General features: G+C 38.3%; 1 protein-coding gene across 4 annotated transcripts in view; it reads right to left on the bottom strand.

The window, feature by feature from the left end:
* Positions 1-22,041, bottom strand: part of Aplp2 (amyloid beta precursor like protein 2) — a 72,395-nt gene that overhangs the window by 28,106 nt on the left and 22,248 nt on the right. For all 4 annotated transcript variants that reach the window (XM_021730127.3, XM_005330729.5, XM_013360949.4 and 1 more), the window contains exons 2-3: positions 8,783-8,956; positions 7,787-7,910 (exon numbers count right to left, since the gene is read on the bottom strand). In XM_021730127.3, coding sequence (XP_021585802.2) covers positions 7,787-7,910; positions 8,783-8,956 — 298 coding nt within the window. The remainder of the gene's footprint in view (positions 1-7,786; positions 7,911-8,782; positions 8,957-22,041) is intronic.

The raw sequence follows: 22,041 nt of genomic DNA, 5'->3' as shown, positions 1-22,041 counted from the left end.
CAGGAATTCCAAGGTAAGCTAGATAGAGTGCTGCTTCCAAGGACCCTGAAGGCTCTGGAGCAGTCAGTACCTATATTATACAAGTTTTACCAATCAATTGGACATACAACTTCATTTCATTTAAAAATGACCAAAAAAAAAAAAAAGTAGTGGTAAAAAAAGATCTATTAGGAAAACCAACTCTGATATTCAATCTAAATGCAATTCGATCTAACTACTTAAATTCTGACATTCAATCATCAACTAACATTGTTTAATTGACAATTTTGTATTACCTAGGCATTTTTTGCCTTGTTAATTTATGATAAAAAAAACAACAAAAGCATATACTTAAGGGACAGGGTATACAGGATTAAACACCAGGGTTCAATCTCAGCAATGTTCTTTACCAGTAGAGTGATTTTAGGCAAATTATCTAACCTGCCTGTACCTCAGTTCCCATCTCTTATTCTAAGGATTAATGGCCTCATCTTTCTGACACGGAAAAAGTTGAGAACAAAAACCAAACCAATCAGTTACTATGTAATTGTAAGTTTTAACTATTGTTAATGTTATTTTAAAATCTTGCCCAACTACTTTTACACAAAGTAAACTATACAGCCATAATTGTAAAGCAATCTATAGTGAAGCAATAGTTAATGCACTTTATTTTTGTTTTATACAGATAATTACAACACTGAAAAAATTAAAACAGCAATTTCACTACTATATATATCTTTAAAAGCATTATATCATCTTTAAAAGCATTAAACAAAAATAATAAACACACCCCATATATCCCTAAGTTCTCTCATTTAGGGTGGTTAACTTCTTTTTTTTTTTAATGTTTTTTTTTTTTAAGCAGCATAACTTGTTTTTTTTTTTTTAGAGAGAGAGAGAGAGAGAGAGAGAGAGAGAGAGAGAGAGAGAGAGAGAGAGAGAGAGAGAATTTTATTTATTTTTTAGTTTTTTCAGCGGACACAACATCTTTGTTTGTATGTGGTGCTGAGGATCGAACCCGGGCCGCATGCATGCCAGGCGAGCACGCTACCTCTTGAGCCACATCTCCAGCCCCTAGGGTGGTTAACTTCTAAGACCAGGTTTGTTTCTTACCCAAAGATGCATGTAACACATAATAGATGTTTATTAAATCTGAATTTAAAAAGCAGCACATATAGAGTATGATCCCACTGAGAAAAAAACAAATGGGGAGGGGGTGTTGTGTTGTTTTGTTTTGAGATAGGTCTCACTACAGTTGCTCAGGCTGGCCTTGAACTTGTGATTTTCCCATGCAAAATTCTAAAGTTTCTGTGATTACAGTTGTGCACCACTGTGCCTGATTTTGGAGTTGGGGGTGGGGATCTCAAAGCATATACATTTCTACATGTATCCAAAGAAAAATATTTTTTTTTTTTTTTTTTAGAATTTTGACATTTATTTATTTTTTCTTAGTTCTTGGCGGACACAACATCTTTGTTGGCATGTGGCGCTGCTGAGGATCGAACCCGGGCCGCACGCATGCTAGGCGAGCGCGCCACCGCTTGAGCCACATCCCCAGCCCCCCAAAGAAAAATATTTTCACTTACACACCAAAATGTTAGTCAGGTTGACCGAGTTCAGAAATGGAAATGACTTTTTGCCCCCACCCCCACACCTCATACTTCATTTGTTGAAAAACAAACTTCTAAAAAGTAAACTAAAAGAGGAAACACATTTCAATCCCAGCATCCGTTCTATCAATTTATTGCAACTTCTGCCTTTGTTAAAACCGCTTATCAGAAGCTTCTGGGAGGAAAATTTATGTAGAAAGATCAGTATTCAGTCAGTTTTATATAACACTGAAAATGGTTTGGTATCACTTTAAAAGTTTATATGCAAGTTTGTGGTAACAATCTTCAGTTTAACCTGCTGGAGCACAATATAATGGCTATTATTTTCTAAGCCACTACACAAACATAAAGCTATATTGTTTTTGCTGTTCAATGCATAAGGCAATACAGCAAAACCTAACCTACAGCTTCAGTTGTGACAATCTCCAACCTCTTTTCACTCTATTCACTCTCTGAGATTCAGTTTTTCTTTCATGCCACCTCACTCCAGCAGGGGCATGGCAGCCTTCCAGGTTTTAAAGCTTTTTCAGAGTTGCTGAAATTCCTTTCAGAAAAACAAAGGCTGTTTATCTACTTGGGAAAGCCCCCAACACTAACATCCACGTGTGTAAATAAATCTACAGCAAAAGTACTCTCCAGCTGGAAAGGAATACATTTATGGAACTCTTGGAGGATACTGCCCAGGTGGAAGAAAACAGCCTAAAGCAATAAGTAGGAGCCATCTTTGGTAGATATCTTTTGAGGTAAAGAGTGCTCCAAGAACTGAAGGATCCAAGCAGAAACATTCACCTTGCACAAGAGTCCACACTGTCAACAGAGATAATGTTTGGGGCCACTGTGAATTCAAAGACCACAGGACTTGCAAAGGAACACCTACAATGAAACAAGTTACTGCAACCTACCTACAACTGCTGAAGACTGCATCTCAAAGCCTCTGAGACTGGTTTTGATTTAGTTATTAAATGGGAATTTTTCTGGTAGTTTTCCCAGTGCAGTAACATTCCCTGTCCAAATCTCCATCCAAATATAACCCAAGACAAAATCAGTCATGAACTTATAAAACTCTCTTTCCCACCCCCAAGTACTGAGGATTGAACTCAGGATCTCATACAAGGTAAGCAAGTGCTCTACCACTGAGTTATATCCCCAGGTGTCAGTTTTGCTTCTTCACACATCACCTACTCTGTCCTACTTGGGTCACTATTATCATGTATGTATGTATGTATGTATGTATATGTGCACGTGTGTGTGTATATATATATATAATAGATAACCAGAAGGCAGTAGTAATGTAAGATACAAGGTTCATTTTGAGGAAGGAGAAGATTATTCAACTGTTCCTTCTCACCAAACTTACTATACAACATTTAAAAGAGCCACACTGATAGACATGCAGCATCATAAAACTTCAGACAATCCAACCCTGGACTTATTATGAATACTGTCAGTAACTTAATCAACTGTAATAAAGATAATACCTAGCAGTCAGGCTCAATGGCACACATCTGTAATCCCAGAGGCTTGGGAGGCTGAGGCCTTAAGCAATTCAGTAAGAACTTATCTCTAAATAAGATATAAAAAAAGGCTGGGCTGTTAAGCAACCCTGGGTTCAATCCCTGATATAAAAAAGAGAGAGAGAGAGAGAGAGAGAAGAAAAAAAGAAATATACTACCCAATAAAAACAATAACAAGCAAACAAAAATAGTGCCCAGAAACAGAGGTAAGAACACTGTGATATCCAAATCAATTAATAAAGGCACCCAATCAATACATACATAGCTTGTTTTCCCCTGTTCCCCATTTCTTCACCCTTCCTCTGGCTGGCCTATGCTTTGGATTTGCTAGGCAGCAATATATTAAAGGAGATCTCAGGATTTAAGCCAACTACCCTATTGCAATCTCTCTTTCAACATATAGCATTCTTTTTTTTTTTTTTAAACTTGGGGTGGGGGGCTGAATCCAGGGACACTTCACCACTGAGCTACATTCACAGAGCCTGGAACTTTCAATGATCCTGCCTCTGCTTCCTGAGTCATGGGATTATAAGTACGTGCAACCATCTCCAGTCAAACTGCATACTTTTAAATGAGTAAATTGTATAGCATGTGAATTATACCTCAAAAAACCCAATTTTTAAAAAAGCCAAGATTTGGTTGTGGGAATAGCAGGCAAAGAAGAAAATATACTGAGGATACAGGAATTTGAGCTATCACTTTGAAGCCTTTTTTGTTGTTGTTGTTGTTGTTAGTTTGTTTTGTTTTGAAGGACAGGGAGGGGCAGGGGGTAGTTCCCAGGGATTGAACTCAAGGACACCGGACCACTGAGCCTCATCCCCAGCCCTTTTTGTATTTTATTTAGAGACTGGGTCTCATTAAGTTACTTAGTGCCTTGCTTTTTTGCTGAGGCTGGCTTCAAACTCACAATCCTCTTGTCTCAACCTCCCCAACTGCTTTATAGTAGGATTATACGCGTGCACCATAGCATCCAGCTCACTGGTTTTAATATGCACTAACAGGTCGATAAGGCAATGTAGATTTTTGTACATCTGGACATGTAATACATACATATATTTCTTAGCTTCGTTTATTGAGTATGCCTAGAAGCAACAACACCCTTGGCGGCAGTAAGCATTCCTAATGCCCAGATCCCCAGGACCCCAAATCCTGAACACTGCTACCAGTCCCATTAAGAAATCAAAGAAGAAATGGCTTACTCCAGGCATGGGCAAGGGAAAATTCAGAATGCACTTAGAGAATACCAGGCAAGTAAGCCCTCAAAGAAAGACAGGGATATGTTAAAAAGATACAGGAAAACAGCATAAAATGGTTTCCACGATCAAATCTGGAAAATGAATATATATAAAATAACTGAAATCTAAAAATCATCTGTTTTAGTTAAGTTTTTGCATCCCTATGACCAAAGTATCCTACAAAAAAATAGTTAGAGGGAAAGTTTATTTGGGGCTTACAGTTTCAGAGGTCTCAGTCCAAAATGAGGCAGCATATCATGGGAAGTGTGTGATGAAGGGAAGCTGCTTCCCTCATGGTAGCCAAGAAGCAGAGGAGACAGAAGGGGGCACAAGCCCAGTAACATAGTCCCTTCAGCCATGTCCCACCAGCCTATGGTTACCCACCCAGTCAGTCCATTCAAACTAGGACAGACTCTCATAATCCAATCACTTGATTGCATTAACAAAGCATCTCATATCCAAACCAAAACAGCATCTTAGCCAGCAGATAAACATGATCAAGAATAACACAACAAATTGACATCACACAACTGATAATAAATACAATGTCATAAAATTCTGTGACATTCCTCTCAAAATGCATACACTAAATAAAGCATGGAACAAGAAGTGGTAGATATCAAGACAGGGTTAAAGTCAAGGTTCAGCAAATTATGGAAGGTGATTTTTATTTTTATTTTGTACTAAGAAATGAATCCAGGTATGGTTACTCTAACACTGAGCTACACCTCCAGCCCTTTTCCTTTTGAGACAGGGTCTCACTAACTTGCTCAAGGTGGTCTTGAACTTATGATCCTCCTCTCTCACCTTCCTAAGTAGCTGGATTTATAGATATACACCACTGTGCCCAACAGATTATGGAGTTTTAAAGTCATACTAAGAAATTTCAAAATTATTTTAGGTAAAGAAGAGATGCTAAAGAGTTTTACATACAAGAGAGACATAACTTTATTTTCACTTTAGATCACCATAAGGGCAACAGACTGGACAGCAGAACAAAGAAATATGTGGAGGCTGCTGTCATGATGGAGACAAGAAGTGACCAAAGCCTGAGTTAGCGTAGTGAGAATCTGATGGAGGACATAATCCAGAAATTTACAAATTTCCTCAACTCACAGCACCCCAAATATCTCATTTTTTTCATAACACTTCTAGGCCAAAAAAATATTTAAAGAGGGGTTGGGCCTATAGCTCCGTGGTAGAATGCTTGCCTTGCATGTGTGAGGCACTGGGTTTGAGTCTCAGAACCACATTCAAAAAATAATTAATGAAGGTATTGTGTATCCATCTACAACTAAAAAACACATTAAAGGTAAGTAGTTAGGTCAAAAAAACAAACTAAATAAGTATCTGTGTCCAACCATTAAGTGCATTTTGGGCACTGCACAACTCCCTCCACACTGCAATCAGACTGAATATCATGGCCCTTGTTTCTTCTTCTAAAGTGATTTTACTGGTATGCTTGCTTTTTTCCACAGGAACCACTGAAAACACAGCTTCATAAAGACATGAAGTTTTCACAAGATAAATAATGTTGAAATAAAACTACCTCCAGATAACAGTATGAAGAACATCTGGCATATGTCACGTTTCCCATGCAAATAAAATATGTCCTTTTTAGTTTCTTGCAAATCCTGGGGTGCCTCGGAGCAGTTTGGGAATCATGGATATAAGCCATATATAAGAGGTAAAAATCAAGCTGACTTGAAAACTGAAATAGGACGGGCATGGTGGCTGATAATCCCAGCAGTTCAGGAGGCTGAGGCAGGAGGATCAGTGGTTCAAAACCAGCTTCAGCAACTGAGTAAGGTTGTAAACAACCTAGTGAGATACTGTCTCAAAAGGCTGGGGATGTGGTTCAGTGGTTAAGTGGCCCTGTATTTAATCCATGGTTTAAAAAAAAAGAAAAGAAAACTGAAATGGATATGGGGAGATAAATAATAATAGAAGAATCATAGGTTCCAGGTTCACTTGGAAGTCTACCTGTACAGTAAAGCTGGCAAGTAACAAGAACAAATAGGAAGATTAGAATGCAAAATCTTTAGGGGTAAGGATGCAAAAGAAATAATTTTAAGTACTTTCTATTTATTGTCCACAAATATTCAAAAATAATCTCTTAGCCTGGGGATGTAGCTTAGAGGTCGAGTGCTTGCCCAGAATGCATAAGGCCCAGGGTACAATATTCAGCATGGCAACACACATATACACACACACATTTATGTTTATCATGTTTCACTTTTAGTTGAAAATGTTACAGATGATGAATGAAACCTCATAGGCAGAGATTTCCCAGAGTCAAATGAAAGGAAAGAATATCCTTAAAATGCTTCATACAAAAATTTTGACAAGTTTCACACTACTGTAAGATGCTCAGTTTTAAAGTAAATGTTAAAGCATGCACACTGTCCCTCTTTCCCCCTACTGAGTGCTCTTAAAACTAAGTTAATTGCTCAGTAATTTTAAATACTGTTCCTTCAAGTACTGATTCTTCCTATTATTTGCTTGCTCGATGTTAGGCAAAGAAAAATAGCATTCTACTGTGCTGCTGTCTGCAGTTTAAGGAAATGTTTTAAAGAGAGGGAGGGAAATAAGTTTAACTGACAGCTCAAAATAGGTGTATCTACAGAAAACTCCTCAGGATGTCACTGTTGATGCCAAATTTATGTTAAGATTATCATGGATCTGGGCTGTAGATATAGCTCAATCGGTGGAGTGCTTGCCTCCCCTGCACAAGGCCCTGGGTTCAATTCCCAGGAAAACACACACACACACACACACACACACACACACACACACACACACACGAGTATCATGAATCATTTAAACCCATTTTTTGTCCCTTTAATCATCTATGACCAAATATGGAATGTGTCAGATGAGGAATGGTTAGGATGACTACTAACACTGTTGCTGAATAATATACTATCACAGCTTTATTTAAGTTGGGTCCAAATGCTAATGCCATCAATGGAGTCATAAACACCTCAGCAAGCCCCAAACCAGAATGGTGGGTTCCACAGCATCTGGCCCTGGCACCTGTTACTTACCATGAGTCACTTTTCCTTCTCCCGAACACTACCAGAAGTCTAGTCTAACAGTACAAATGCAGTTCAAGTAAGGGAGACAAAGAATCTTTTCCTTGGGCTACTTTCTACTATCACCCCTCTCTACTATCATTGTAAAACACTAATTTCAAACTGTTAATGTGAGGGGAAAGCTGAACTGCTCTTGGGCAGTACTCTTACTCTAGACACTGAGAACACCTACAACGGAAAAGGCAGTTAGTAATCATTGAGAAGTCAACCACCAACATAGGAAAGTGCTGCCTATCCAAAGGACAAATTCCCTCGTAAGTTCATCTTAACAGATGCAGATACTTCACTGTTATGTCTAGAAAAAGTTAAATTTAAAGATGAGGGAGAAGTTAAAAGTAACTCAAAACACTTACCAAGACACTTGAAAGGTATAACAATGTGATTCTTGCACTGTTTTTTGTCCCTCCGGCACCAATTGTCAATACTGACAGGCTGGTTTGCTTCCATCACATTTGTGATCTTCAGTTCTGGATACATCTGTTAAGGAAAAAAACAAACACAAAAACACAAAACAAAAACATGCACATACAATAAATTGACCTGCAGATGGACATGCACTTTCAAGTTAGGATAAGTATTTAAGTTTACTCAGGCTCTAATCTTATCCTACATAAATCTGAAGTTTCACTCCACCACCCCTGTGGTTCCAACTAAAGTCACCAAGTAAAAAAAGACATAAACTATTAGTTTTCCTTTGACAGGTTACATTTCTGACTGCTCCTATGCATTCTCTTTTAAAAAGGAATCTGTATTTAAGGACAAACAAAAGCAGCAGGCTTTCATCCCAAAACAAATCCAACTGGATATCAGTTCCTCTACAGGGCATGAGTAAATCACTGAGTTCATGAACCTCTTTAGGTAAGGCAAGTCTATGGAAGTATCTGATAAATTACAGAACAAAATTTCATTCCTGGCTCTATATGTTGGCCTTGGTAAGTTAAAGCATCTCATTTTCTTTGAACAACCTTTTCGCTTTGGACCAAAAGGGAAGCTGACTCAGATATGAGATGATCAATTACAATACTGGTGACTTTCTATTAGCAAGTAGAAAACAAGCAGACATAACACACGATATTTTGCTTTCCATTTTCCCAAGACTGGTAGGAAGACAAAAGTAACACGCTCTGCTTCTATAGCACTTGCCAAGTTTCTGGAGTATTCCTTCTGGAAAGAACTGAGACCTCACAGCACACACAGGCAAAGCCTTTGAGAGACCTCAGTCATACCAGACATTTAGAAGCAAAAGGCCTGGGCTCCAGTTATTGGCATCATATCTATTTCCAAGGTAAACAAATTCAATCCTGACCCCAGGGGTGGGGTAAGTTTTAACTGCCTGGCAACAATCTTACCTCCTGACAGTACTGAAGAACTTCTTCTTTTGTTCCAAAGCAGCTTTTGGTGCCTGTTGGGTCAGGTTCCCATTTCCCAGTCTGGATGTTCACATGCATATTTAACTTCCCACAGAACATTGCAATCTGTGGCTCTGCAACAGCAAATCCTGTTCCAGCATTGGCTGCAAGAGCCTACCAAAGAGTAGGGTGGGGGGAAAGTCCAGGTTTACTCCAAAGAGGGTGGCAGCACAGTCATTCAGTGGTTTGTGACAAAACTGATCTTTTGATAAACTTTGTTATTTACTATTTTTATCTTCATATACAAACCCTTTCCACAGGAGGAGATCCAGAATTTTAAAATGACCTCTGGACATCTTTGGCTAAAGAAAAAAGTCAATTAGAAATCCAGACCCCAGTTTCAACCTGGGATACTTGTAACCTAAGAAACCTGACTGTATCTGCCCTACTACAAGCAAATCTATTCACTTCTTCAATATAATAAGTCACAAAAATAGAGGAACGGCTCAAGTTCCAGTGATTTTACTTAATTCACAATACAACAACAAAATTTTATTGAGCAATTATTTTGAAGGCAATGTGCTTAATGCTTAGCACACAAGGATAAGCAAGAAGTCATGGCCCCACTCTCTCAGTTTCTGATGTAATACACGAAGTCAAAATTTACACAAAAATGTGTGATTACATTCCCAGTTCTAAGAAGGAAAAGTGAAGAGTGCTCAGAAAATATACAAAAAGGTCATCTCAATGGCAGAGTGCTAGCCTAGCATGTGTGAGGCACTCGGTTTGATCCTTAGCACTACATAAAAATAAATACAGGCATTCTGTCCATCTACAACTACAAAAAAATTTAAAATAATAAAAAGGTATCTGACCCAATCTTCAGTAGAAAGATGATCAAAGAATCTTCCTGGAAAAAAAAAAAGTGAGGCTTAAGCAGAACTTTGAGCATCTCCCATGGAGAAAATGTAGACCATGAGGTAGAGAAAAGGTAGAGTGGAATGCAGAAATATTTCTAGACAATCTGTAGATGGAAAAAAATTCAGTCTTTTAAAAAAAATTTTTTTAGTTACAGATGAACATGATACCCTTATTTAATTTATTTATTTTTATATGGTGCTGAGGATAAGACCCAGTGCCTCAAATGTGCTAGACAAGCTCTCTATCACTGAGGTACAACCCCAGCCCAAGAATTTATCTACTTCACTAGAAGTGTTGAGAGATTTTAAGCACAAAGTTACTACTTTCAATATGTAACTCTGTTGCTTTTCCTGGATGCAATATGAAGAATGATGAAATACCTCAGAAAGTCAGAGGTGCACAGTACAAAAGGATGATGGTAGCTTGGGCTAAAGTAAGCACAGAGATTCTAGAGAAGGACAAAAAGAAAATAAGTAAGTCCTGAAGATAGATTAAATATGGAGGAAGAGGAAGATGTAAAATTTGGCTTGTGTCACTATTTAGATCTCCATGGTCCCGTAAAAGGCCTACATATAGAAAGTTTAGTGGCCAGCATGTACTGTTACTGCAAAGTGGTGGAACCTTTAGGAGGTGGGGCCTAGTGGGAGGAAGCTAGGTCACTGGGGGCATGCCCTTAAAAAGACACTGGTATCCCAGCCACCATGAGGTGAACAATTTCTTCGGCCATGCAGTTCTACCATGCCACAGGCCCAAAAGAACAGGGCCCAACTAACCATGCTCTGAAATCTCTAAACTGAGCCAAAATAATCCTTTCCTCTTTTTAGTTTGATTATCTCAGGTATCTTATTACAGTGATGCAAAACCAACTACCATAGTCTGCATTACTCAATATGTGGTGGCATCATTCATGGAAACAATACCAAAAGAGAATTCCTGAGCTAGGAAAAATTTGTGTCTACTGCTCAAGTTACTTAGGAAGTTGAGGCAGAAGGACTGCACAAGCCCAGTAGTTTGAGGCCAACTTGGGCAACACAGAAAGACCTATCTTAGCTAAGTTGACCCAACCTACCATTCTCCTTCTTTGGACTGTGCACCTCTGACTTCCTGAGGCATTTCCCTGCTTACATACATTCTTATTTCCTTTTAATCCATTCTTCATTACATGTCTGTAGATTCCAGCAACTAAAGAGGATGAGGCAGAAGAGTCACAAGATCAAGCCCAGCCTTTGCAACTTAACAAGACCTATTTCGAAGGAATTAAAAAAAAAAAAAAAAAAAAAAAAAGGCTGGGGATGTATCTCAGTGGTAGAGAGGCCTTGGGTTAAATCACTAACACTGCAGGCAGGCAGGCAGGAAGATCAACTATTTTAAAACAAAAGGGATTCCATGAACTATTTTTATCCAACAATAATCAAATATTCCATAAAGTCTTTGGTCAGTAGCCTCTTGTTTTGTGATCAGATATTAACTATTAATAATCTCAGAAATTACAGACAGGAAATACCATTTAGGAATTATGGTGGTAAGCCTCCTGCAAAGAAACAAGCACAGGAGTGCATCTATTTTTTTTTTTTTTTATAAAAACCTTTATTGTTTTATTTTTATGTGGTGCTGAGGATCGAACCCAGAGCCTCATACACGCAAGGCAGGCACCCAACTGATGTATATCCCCAGCCCTGCTTCCATTCTTTTATGTTTGTACGTGGTGCTGAGGATCGAACCCGGGCCACACGCATGCCAGGTGAGCGCGCTACCGCTTGAGCCACATCCCCAGCCCAGGAGTGCATCTATTATTACAGCTGTCCACCTTTATCTGCAGGGATGTGTTCTACGAGCAGATGAATAATATTCTTTGTATGCATACACACACACCTATGATAAAGTTTAATTTATAAATTAGGTATAGTACGAAATAAGCAACAATTGCTAATAAAATAGAACAGAGCTTATTAAAATCAACCTCCTTTCCACTGAGGAGAAGGAAACACAAATATCTGTTAGATCAGTCAGAGAAAGCTAATTTGGAATTAAAATGTTGTCAAGATCTATCAAGGTTGGAAAACACTGCAATTAAATCCAACAAACAATTAGCACCCTTATTAATTAAACTGATTGTAGTCCTGCTGTGATCAACAATCATTTATTAAAAGAGAAGACCCTAGGTTCTATGCCTTCAGTAAAACTGCATATGAAGCTTACAGACTGATGTGAATTCCTGCTTCCTTGAAAGAAGGAAAAAAATTAAAGCTATCTAAAGAAAGTAACACATACTTAATTATAGGAAATACTATAAATTCAAACAATGTGTTTAAGGTAAACAAATCATTAAAAGGTACAGAGGATGCACAAGACAAATGTGTTTAATTCTTAAAATGAAGTTCAAGATGTGAACCAAAAGGAAGGGCTTCTTTTGGGCTTAGAGTGTAGCTCAGTCATAGAGAGCTTGCTTAGCATGAGGGAGGCCCTGCATTTCACCCCAACAGAATGACAAAAAGGAGAGAAGGCTCTTCTTTTGTGATCCATAACTAAGAATTGTGGCTAGAAACCTGGATATATATGAGAAAGTCAAACGAAAGGTCAGAAGGATATGTTTCCTAAATTTACTACAAATAAACTAGCAAAAGATTTTAAGCAGTGTTTCCTAAATTCTCTCTATGGCTTTGTATACTTTCAACATTAAACAACACAGTTCCTGAATAGAATTTGTAGTAGAGTAACAGAGGACCAGGTGTGGTGGCACATACCTATAATCCCATCAGCTCAGGAGGCTGAGGCAGGAGGATTCTGAGTTTAAAGCCAACTCAGCAAAAGCAAGGCGCTAAGCAACTCTGTGAGACCCTGTCTCTAAATAAAATACAAAATGAGGCTGGGGATGTGGCTCAGTGGTTGAGTGGCTGAGTCTAATCCCCAGTCAATCCCCAAAAATAATAGAGGGGAATGCAGAGAACATCTATACCTTAAATTCTAAAACTGATACAGGTAAGAAACAAGTGTCAATTTGTTATATGAGCTCACCCAAGCCAGAGTCCTGAAGTAGTCAAATTTAGTGCAGGCAGCCATTCATCAGCACCAAAGATTATGTTCCACATGTTACTCATTATGGTTGTTGGCTATAAGACCACAAGAGTTCCAACAGTATAAATGTTCAGTTTATGAGTCAACCACGGAGGTCAATACATCAGTAGTAAGAGCATTTGATCTCTGCACTGAAATGGTCAGCATTATCATCTCTAAAGAGAATCTAAAATACCAGAGGTTAAAGCAACAGGAAGAAGAGATAAGCAGCAACATATCCTCACATCAGTTACCACCAAGAAAAAGGAGAGTAACTGGAATCAATCCAGACAGCTAATAAGCTATAGTGATTCACTTCTGAGTTCAGAAAGATTAATCCTTGTGGTTATGAGAGACTCTCAAGAAAGTATCATCTGAAATATAAAAAGCCTCTGCGGACCATGTCTAGGAATCAACTAATCAAACACACCCCATCCTTACCTAGTGTATGATAGGGTGACTTTTTCTATAACATTTAGACTCCTTTGAAAATGCTCTTATTTAATGTGCTTTCCATTTTCTTAGGCACAGACTGTGCCTTGATCCATTACATCAACATATAAATCAATCTGTTTCCTAATCTAACATGTTACAAATGGGATTTCACTGCCAAGTCAGCATTTCTGAGCTCCTGTGAACCTGGAATCCTCCATGAAAGAAAATTAATGCCCCATGTGTTGGCACTTAAGCCAGTCTTTGTGATCTATGCACATTGCAGCACTTTTAAGGCTTTGAAAACAAATTGCATCAATTGCTTTCCTAGCCAGTGCTTCCACTTTACTTAATAATTCATTCTTAATAAGAAATTCCATTTTATTAATTTAGCTTGGGGAAAAGAGTTTAGCTATCCAAGGACAAAATTCAACTTAGTAAAAACTGCTTCTAGTAACTTGGTTGAAACCCTGAAATAACTTTAAGCAATAAATATGTAAATATAATAAATCTGAATCTGAATCTATGATAAATCAGGTCCTTTAATCATTCGCTTCAAAAGACACTACTACTGGGGCCACCTAATCCCTACTTCTTCTCCCTTTATACATACACTCAGGACCTCACTAGCCCTCCCACCCCAAAGCCAGCATACAGGCTGAGTTATTTCTACCCTCACTAAAGCTATTGCCCCAGAATCAAATCAGCTACAGGGTTTGTGAAAATGCCAATTACTGTAAAGAGAACATATTCCAAAGAGCAGGGTTCTATCATACTACTTAGGGTAGAACCATGTTTTCCTGGATGGGAAGGCACTGATTTATAGACATGCTCCACTCTCTGAAGGCAAGTCAACACAGTTCCAGTTCTAATAAACACTAATGAAAAAGGCCTTCACAGGCCTAGGTGCCACTTGAGGTTCATGACTGAAAAAGATGCAACAGTCCTACACAAAGGCCTTTTTTTGTTAAAGAAAAAGTCAGTAAAGAGCAATCTATTAAAAGATTTGAAGAACCTATATACTACTTTCATTCCTGTTTATTCAAGTGCTGAAAGACACTTCATGATTCATAAACTACAATGGTTTAATCTGTGCCCACAAACCATCAACAAAGATTTATTTAACTGTATAAAGTGAAATAAATCCTGATTTTAGCATACTTTAAAAGTATTTTCCCCAAAGTGTTTCTTTTTAAAAAATTTAAGTTTGTTATATATGACAGCAGAATGCATTACAATTCATATTACACATATAAAGTACAATTTTTCATATCTCTGGTGGAGTCACACCATTCATGTCTTCATACATGTTTAGGGTAATGATATCCACTCATTCCACCATCTTTCCTACCCCCATACCCTCTCCCTTCCCTTCCCTCCCTCCTCAAGATATTTCTAAGTTACAAAAGGAAATGCAATTACTTTAGAGTACAGGCACCCATAGAACACCAATGTTGCCAGACACAGTAGTACATTCCTATGATCCCAGATACTTGGGAAACTGAGGCAAAAGGATCACAAGCTAGAAGGCAGCCTCAGCAACTTAAAAAGACCCTGTGTCACAAAAAGGTCTGGGGATATAGCTAAGTGGTAAAGCACCTCTGGGTTCAACCCTCAAGAACACACACACACACACACACACACACACACACACACACACACAAAAGGTTAACTTTACCAACAAAAAACCATTCAAGAATACTGATCAAGGGTTGGGGACATAGCTCAATGGTAAAGTGCTTGCCTAGCATGCATAAGGACCTGGGTTACATCTCCAGGTTCAAAACAAAACCAAAAAATAAAACAACAAAAACTGATCAGAAAACACTGAGGGAATGTTGCAAGTAGAGAAAAGACTAAGCAGAAATGACAAGTAAATGCAGTGTGGGAGCCTGGACAGGAACCTGGAATAGGAAAAGGACTTAAGTGGGGAAACTGAAGCAATTATTTGTATAAGCTGTACCAATGGCCAATGTAACTCTCCTAATTTTTTGTTTGCAGGTGGGGGGGGGGATGTTGGGGGATACCAGGGATTGAACTCAGAGGTACTCAGCCACTGAGCCACATCCTCAGCCCTATTTTGTATTTTATTTACAGACAGGGTCTCACTGAGTTGGTTAGCACCTCGCCGCTGCTGAGAATGGCTTTGAACTTGTGATCCTCCTGTCTCAGCCTCCAGATCTGCTGGGATTATAGGCGCAGCACCACCACACCTGGCTTTTTTGTTTGTTTGTTAGTTTTAAATAATTGCTCTGAATTATTTAAGATGTTAGCATCAATGGAAGGCACAAGGAACTCAGTAGTATCTTTGCCATTTTTACTAAAAAGTCTAAAATTAGTTCAAAATAAAATGTCTGATAGGGACTGATAGAACACATTTTTAGATTAGGCAACTAATAAGTGTAACCAAAGCAGGTTCGATACCTGAAAAGCATGTTGTTTATTCCAAACACAAAAGCACATATCCTAATACATATAATTAAATTTTCTTTCAGAGGTCTATTACAATTCTGATCCAGGGATTAACATAAAGAAATTTCACCTTGGTTGCTATAAAAAGAGTGACTACAAACTTTAGAGTATCTTCAGCAGCAAAAAATGGAAACTTTTTAAGTGGGAGGAACCCAGGCTTTCAAGTCAGGCCTGGTGATATATGCCTGTAAACCCATCTACTATGGAAGCTGAGGCAGGATTCCAAAGTTCAAGGTCAACATGCAACTTAGTGACATCCTATCTCAAAAGAAAATGAAAGGGATAGGGAATAGAGCTTGCCTAGCATGTGCGAGGCCCTGGGTTCAACCAAAAAGTAAATAAATAAATAAATAAAATTCAGGCTTCGAACATTTCAATCCACTATCTGACAGAATAGCAAGTGTCTTGTTAAGCATGTTCAAGTTTAGGCAACAAAAGGAGTTTGAGCCAGGCATGGTGGCATACACCTCTAAATCTCAGCAACCCAGGAAGCTGAGGCAGGAGGATCACAAGTTCAAGGCCAGGCTGAGCAACTGATATATGTCTCAAAAACTAAAAAGGGGTGGGAATGTGGTTCAGTGGTTAAGCACCTCTCGGTTGAACACCAGTACCCCCTCCAAAAAAGAATAGTTTACATTATACCAACTGAAAATGCTTGGCTTATTTTTTCCATTTGAACTTAATTCTAATTAGAAATTGGTAAATTAAGTGTACAGGAAAAACTCCAAGTATTAAAGGCCATTATTCTTATACAGATGTATACCAGCTGCTGGGCATTATTTTCGGAGGTAGTAATTTATACAAATAACCCTGCTTTCATTAGAGCTTTAAATATTGAAGCATAAATGAGGTATCATTTCCAAGATTGAAAATGGCTTAGCCTGTCTCCAAGGCTTTTTATAGGAACACTGTAATTTGTCCATCTGGATTTCACTGGTAAAGATCCAAGAACCATGATTTAATACAGGTCTGCTTTTCACTATGTGTGAGATGAGAGTCAAAAGTCTTTTATAAATAACTTTTAAATATAACTTTTATAAAGTTAATGAAAGTAGACAATAAAATATTTTTATTAAAAAAAAGGATGCAGAACAGTGTTTACTCATAATTCTCACAAATGAATTTTTCACTAGTTCCTGTGTTTCTTCCCAACTGTCATTATAAAAAAGGAAGTCTCAGAAACTGATTTCCAGGGGTATAGTCTCCAGGGATTACCTTGGGCTGCCAGTAGTTTTTTTTTTTTTTTTTTTCATTGCACTTTGTGCCTCAGAGGAAGTGCATGAGAGGTTAGCTAAGCACATGGCTTTAAGATACAAACCATGACTGAGTTTCAGCTTCATCACTGACTAGCTATGCCACCTATGGCAATCACCTAATCTCTCTAAGCCTGTTTCTTCTACTATAATGATGATGAAGTGTTTGAAATAGTGCTTGTCACACAGAAGGAAGTTTTCAAGCATTGGTGGCCATAATAATGGGCTTTAGATTTCTTTATTTGTAAAATAGGGCTACTAACATACCTATTCCTCTCAGGCCTATTTCTGGAGATTAAATTAAGATAATGCACAGAAGCACTAAACACAATGCGTGCTACAGAGCCAGCATCATCGAACTGGCTCCTGAAGATTTAATTCTCTTGGCCGCAATTACACAGAATGGGGCTTAAATTACAGGCACTCAAGTGAAGAGCACATGAAGCCTCCATGTGACTATACATCTCTAAAATCCATGATGACAAGAAATGGGTTTAAAAGACTAGACATTCCTTCTTTACCTATTAAATCTAGACATGCATAAGGTATGAGAATCCATCACCAAATGTTTACATGAACAATTTAACGTGGCCCTACCATTTAAAAGAAAATCACTAGGAGCTGCTGATTTTCTGACTGGTCCACCTTCCCGCTGGCTACAGTCAAATGAATATGTAGTCACTACTGAGACACTTCTGTGATAAAGAAGCTCTATGTAAATTATTTCTCTAAATTTATTTTCTTGAAGGATATTTCCTCTACATACTAGCTAAACAATCTCATGGAAGTTACTGAATTGCTCTTTACTTTAGTGTTTACTTTTGTGCAACACAAACATGGTGCTACCCAAATTTTCGTTTATTTCAATCAGTGAGACAATTACATTATTAACTTTGGACTTTGGTTCACCCCACAACAAACAACAGTCTACTTTCCTAAAACTTCTAATGCATGAGAAACATATCTTGCAAATAATGACTTCTTCCTCACTGAACTACATTTCACTATGATTATGTAGCAAAGCTGTCATTTGTCATACTTTGCAAAGCATGCTAACTGCAGAGATCAGGTTTTAAGGAGATTTTAGTATAAGATGATCTAAATGGTGTGATTTAGCTTAATCTTAGTACTTACTGGCCACCTAGTAAGTGGGTGTACGTGCTGGCCAGGCATGGTGGTGCACATCTGTAATCCCAGTGGCCAAAGAGGCTGAGACAGGAGGATGGCAAATTCAAAGCCAGACACAGCAAAAGCAAGGCACTAGGCAACACAGGGAGACCCTGTCTCTAAATAAAAATACAAAATAGGGCTGGGGATGTGGCTTGGTGGTCGGAGTGCCCACGTTCAATCCCCGGTACATGCCCTCCCCACAATCGTTTGCATATGCAGGACTGGGGAGAATGTACAAAGATGAATTGGCCTAAACCTTAAAAGGGTGAAATTATTTCAAGTAATGCAGGACTACCGATTAAATACTAACAATAAAATATGTTCATTCTAAATCATTCTTATTGCTTCATAGATGACAAACATTTTTATGATGGAGGGTTTTCTACGAATATTAAGCACAAACCTGGTAATGTTCTCAAATTATAAGCACTATGCTAGCTGGTCTGATGTTGCATGATTTTTAGACAGGGTCTAAGTTGCCCAGGCTGGCCTAAAAGTTATGAACCTCTTGCCTCAGCCTCTTGAGTAGCTGGGATCACAAGCATTCACCACTGCACCTGGCTCTTTTATTTTGTTATTAAAAATGTTTTTAATAATTTTTTAAAAAAATGTTTTTCATAAAATGATGGCAATCATAAATAAGTCTGGTTTTTAAAAAATATTTTATAACATTTAGCATTTAGCAATAACATCCTTCTCTACCTAAAACTTTATTCTATGAAAACCAAATATTGGAAACCACAAACTTAGCTCTTAATTTCTAAGGTTCTGTGGTGCAGAAAGGCAAGGAATTCTTAAATAAATAACTTGTAGTTTTGTCTGTAACTAGAAAAGATGAAAATTTGCCAACATAATTTGCACAGGCACAGAGGGAGGAAACTGACAATCTAAAATACAAATGGCAATTTCTATACAGTTATCCTGCTAAACATTTCAGTAGGTGCAAGCAATACTCAGATACTGACCTCAAGGAAATAAAAACAAATCATTTTAACTAATGTCCATTAAAACTGTGAAAATAACAAAAATATGAAAGTACTCTACCCTCTCCAAGTTCAAAGCAAGTCAAAAGACATCTTTCTTGTGATTTATGTAGCATTTAAATTAAAAGTAAGTAGACTGCATTATCAGCTCACACCAGATCTGCTTGCAGACAATAATTCTTCCTGTCTTGGACCCATGCCCATGTGCATTATTGTAATTATCAGCAACTTTAAAAAATAAAGTAATAAGGCTAGTGTATGCTGTAAGTCAGTATGTTTACTGCTTACTGCATTAGCCATTAATTAGTCTTGCTGGGTTAAAGCCATCTAATTACTAAATAAATGCATAAAGAACAGAAGGAAAAGCTGCACTCAAATAAAAAGAACGAATAAGGATATAAATATGTATGAACATAGGTAAACACAACTCACACAGTGGCAAGTACAACAGTACTTTTGTTCAGTTTGTCAGGTGGCCACCAGTGAGATGAGCCAGTTCTTGCCTTCCAGGATCCAGTCTCCACCCTAGTACTCTGAATCACCACAAGTCAGAACCCATTCCTCTTCCATTCCATAGGATTCTAAGTCCTTATGCTGAGCGCGGTGGTGCACTCCTATAATTCCAGTGATGAGGGAGGATGAGGCAGAGGATCGCAAGTTTGAGGCTAGCCTCAGCAATGCAATTTATCAAGAACCTGTCTCAAGGGGGCTGGGGATGTGGCTCAAGCGGCATGCGTGCGGCCCGGGTTCAATCCTCAGCACCACATACAAAGAGTTGTGTCCGCCGAAAACTAAAAAAATAAATATTAAAAAAAAAAAAAAGAACCTGTCTCAAAATGTAGTTCAGTGGTAGGGCACTCCTGAGTTTGATACCCCATACAAAAAAAAAAAAAAGGTTGTTAGCATGGCTTGCAAAGGACACTGGCACAGCCCCTGCCTTGCTCTATCACCCCACTCACTTCAGTAGCACCCTTAATACTGCAACCAAGCCAGGGTGACTCATCTTCAGGCCCTATATCTACAACTTTTCCCTAAGCATGTGTATTCTCACTTTTCAGGACTCAGCTCAAGTGCATATCATTTAAGAGGTTTTCTGACTCTATTTTAAGGCCCATTTGGTTTATTTCCCTCAATTAACCGGAAACTACCTTGCTCACTGACTTGTAGTATCCATTGCCCACAATTAGAATGCAAATTCCTGGGCTGGGGTTATAGCTCAGTGGTAGAGCGCTTGCCTACCATTAGTGAAACACTGGGTTCAATCCTCAGCACCACATAAAAACTAAATAATAAAGGTATTGTGTTCATCTATAACTTTAAATTTTTTTAAAAAGAACACAAGTTCCTATTTTTCTAACCTCTGTATCCAGCAATAGCACCTAGAATATAATACGCAGTCATTTACAATCAAGTAATTGACTGTTACACTCTAAAACCTTGGGATTTAGTTAAAGTAATATTGAACAACAGTGATTTCTAAATCATCAACACTGTACTAATCTGCACACTGATCTACAAAGAATAACAAAAAAAACTTACACAGGATGGAAATTTTGTTTTTAAAATTTTAATCTTTGCCAATTGACTCCAGAAAGCCACTTATGTAATACAAGACCCGAACAATGTACTAGAAGAACAGCCCCTCCAATCCAAATGAGCACACTCCTCAGAGGTAGTTACTTCCATAGCTTCAAGGCCTCCCCTGTCTGTTTACCTCCACATTTCTGAACATGTATTTTTGTATCATTTCAGTCCAGAAATTATCTATCAACCTGCTATTAAGAAGGTTTCAACTCTATCACACCTTAAACTCATCCATTCACTCATTTGTTGCTCAAATCCATACTCCTTATTTCCCTTATTCTAACATAAACACATAATACAATTAGAATTCCTTTCTTAGCATCTATTTCCTTAACAATTTCAAGGAGAATTACTAATCAGTACATGTTGTTGATATCTCTGATTACTTATTCTCCCCTGAAATTGTTGAAACACACTTACACTACAGTCAGATGTACTAGGTGATCTACTGAACAGACACACACGTAAGTACTGGGGATGCAAGTCTGGGCTTAGGATTACTAGGAGAGTGCTCTATCACTGAGCTACATTCTCAGCTCATGGCTTCACTTCATGAAAGCAATCCTCCTCTAGGCCTTCAGATCCCTGATTCATCTAGACCCATTATTCTTTGAGAGAGAGAGAGAGAGAGAGAGAGAGAGAGAATTTTTTAATATTTATTTTTTAGTTTTAGGCGGACACAACATTTTTGTATGTGGTGCTGAGGATCGAACCTGGGCCGCACTCGTGCCAGGCGAGCGCGCTACCGCTTGAGCCACATCCCCAGCCCCTAGACCCATTATTCTTGATCCTGATGTCATCTGTCTTGAAAATTCCTTACAATTTTCTCTGGCTTCCTGACTGTTTTTGTCTTTCTTGACTTACTTCCAGTTTTAGTGGCACTGCTGTTGATAAATCTAAAGTCAGTCTGATTCCTAATCTTTTGTGCAGTCCTGTTTTATTCCTCCTTCTCTTCCCAATCTCTGGTATTCTGAAATGACTAATGTGCCATGGTGTGATCTTTGTGTCATTCACTGACCTGAGCTCTCAATGAGCCAAGTCAACCTCAACATATTCAGCCCTATTGATTCCACCCCCTTCCTCAAATTTTTATTTAGTTGCACCTTGGACCTCCTGGATTGTTCTATCCTTCTTATCTTTTTCTTCCTAGTTTCATTGTTTGACCCTTTGACTGGATGACTTCTATTAAATAATAGTAGTCATCATTATTTTATTCTCTTTATTTTGGAGACAAGGTCTGGCTAAGTTGCCCAAAATGACCTCAAACTTGCACTCTTCCTTCCTTGGCCTTGAGAATACCTGGGGGTTTATAGGCCTGAACTACCATGCATGGCTCTATTGAATTTGACATGTTCTAGGCCAAGGGTGTAGAGCTCAGTGGTAGAGAACA

The sequence above is a fragment of the Ictidomys tridecemlineatus genome, chromosome 4 (genome assembly GCF_052094955.1).
Source record: "Ictidomys tridecemlineatus isolate mIctTri1 chromosome 4, mIctTri1.hap1, whole genome shotgun sequence".
NCBI classification, from domain to species: Eukaryota; Metazoa; Chordata; class Mammalia; order Rodentia; family Sciuridae; genus Ictidomys; species Ictidomys tridecemlineatus.
Note: the sequence above shows the minus strand (reverse complement) of the source record. Positions and strands in the feature narration are given on the sequence as shown.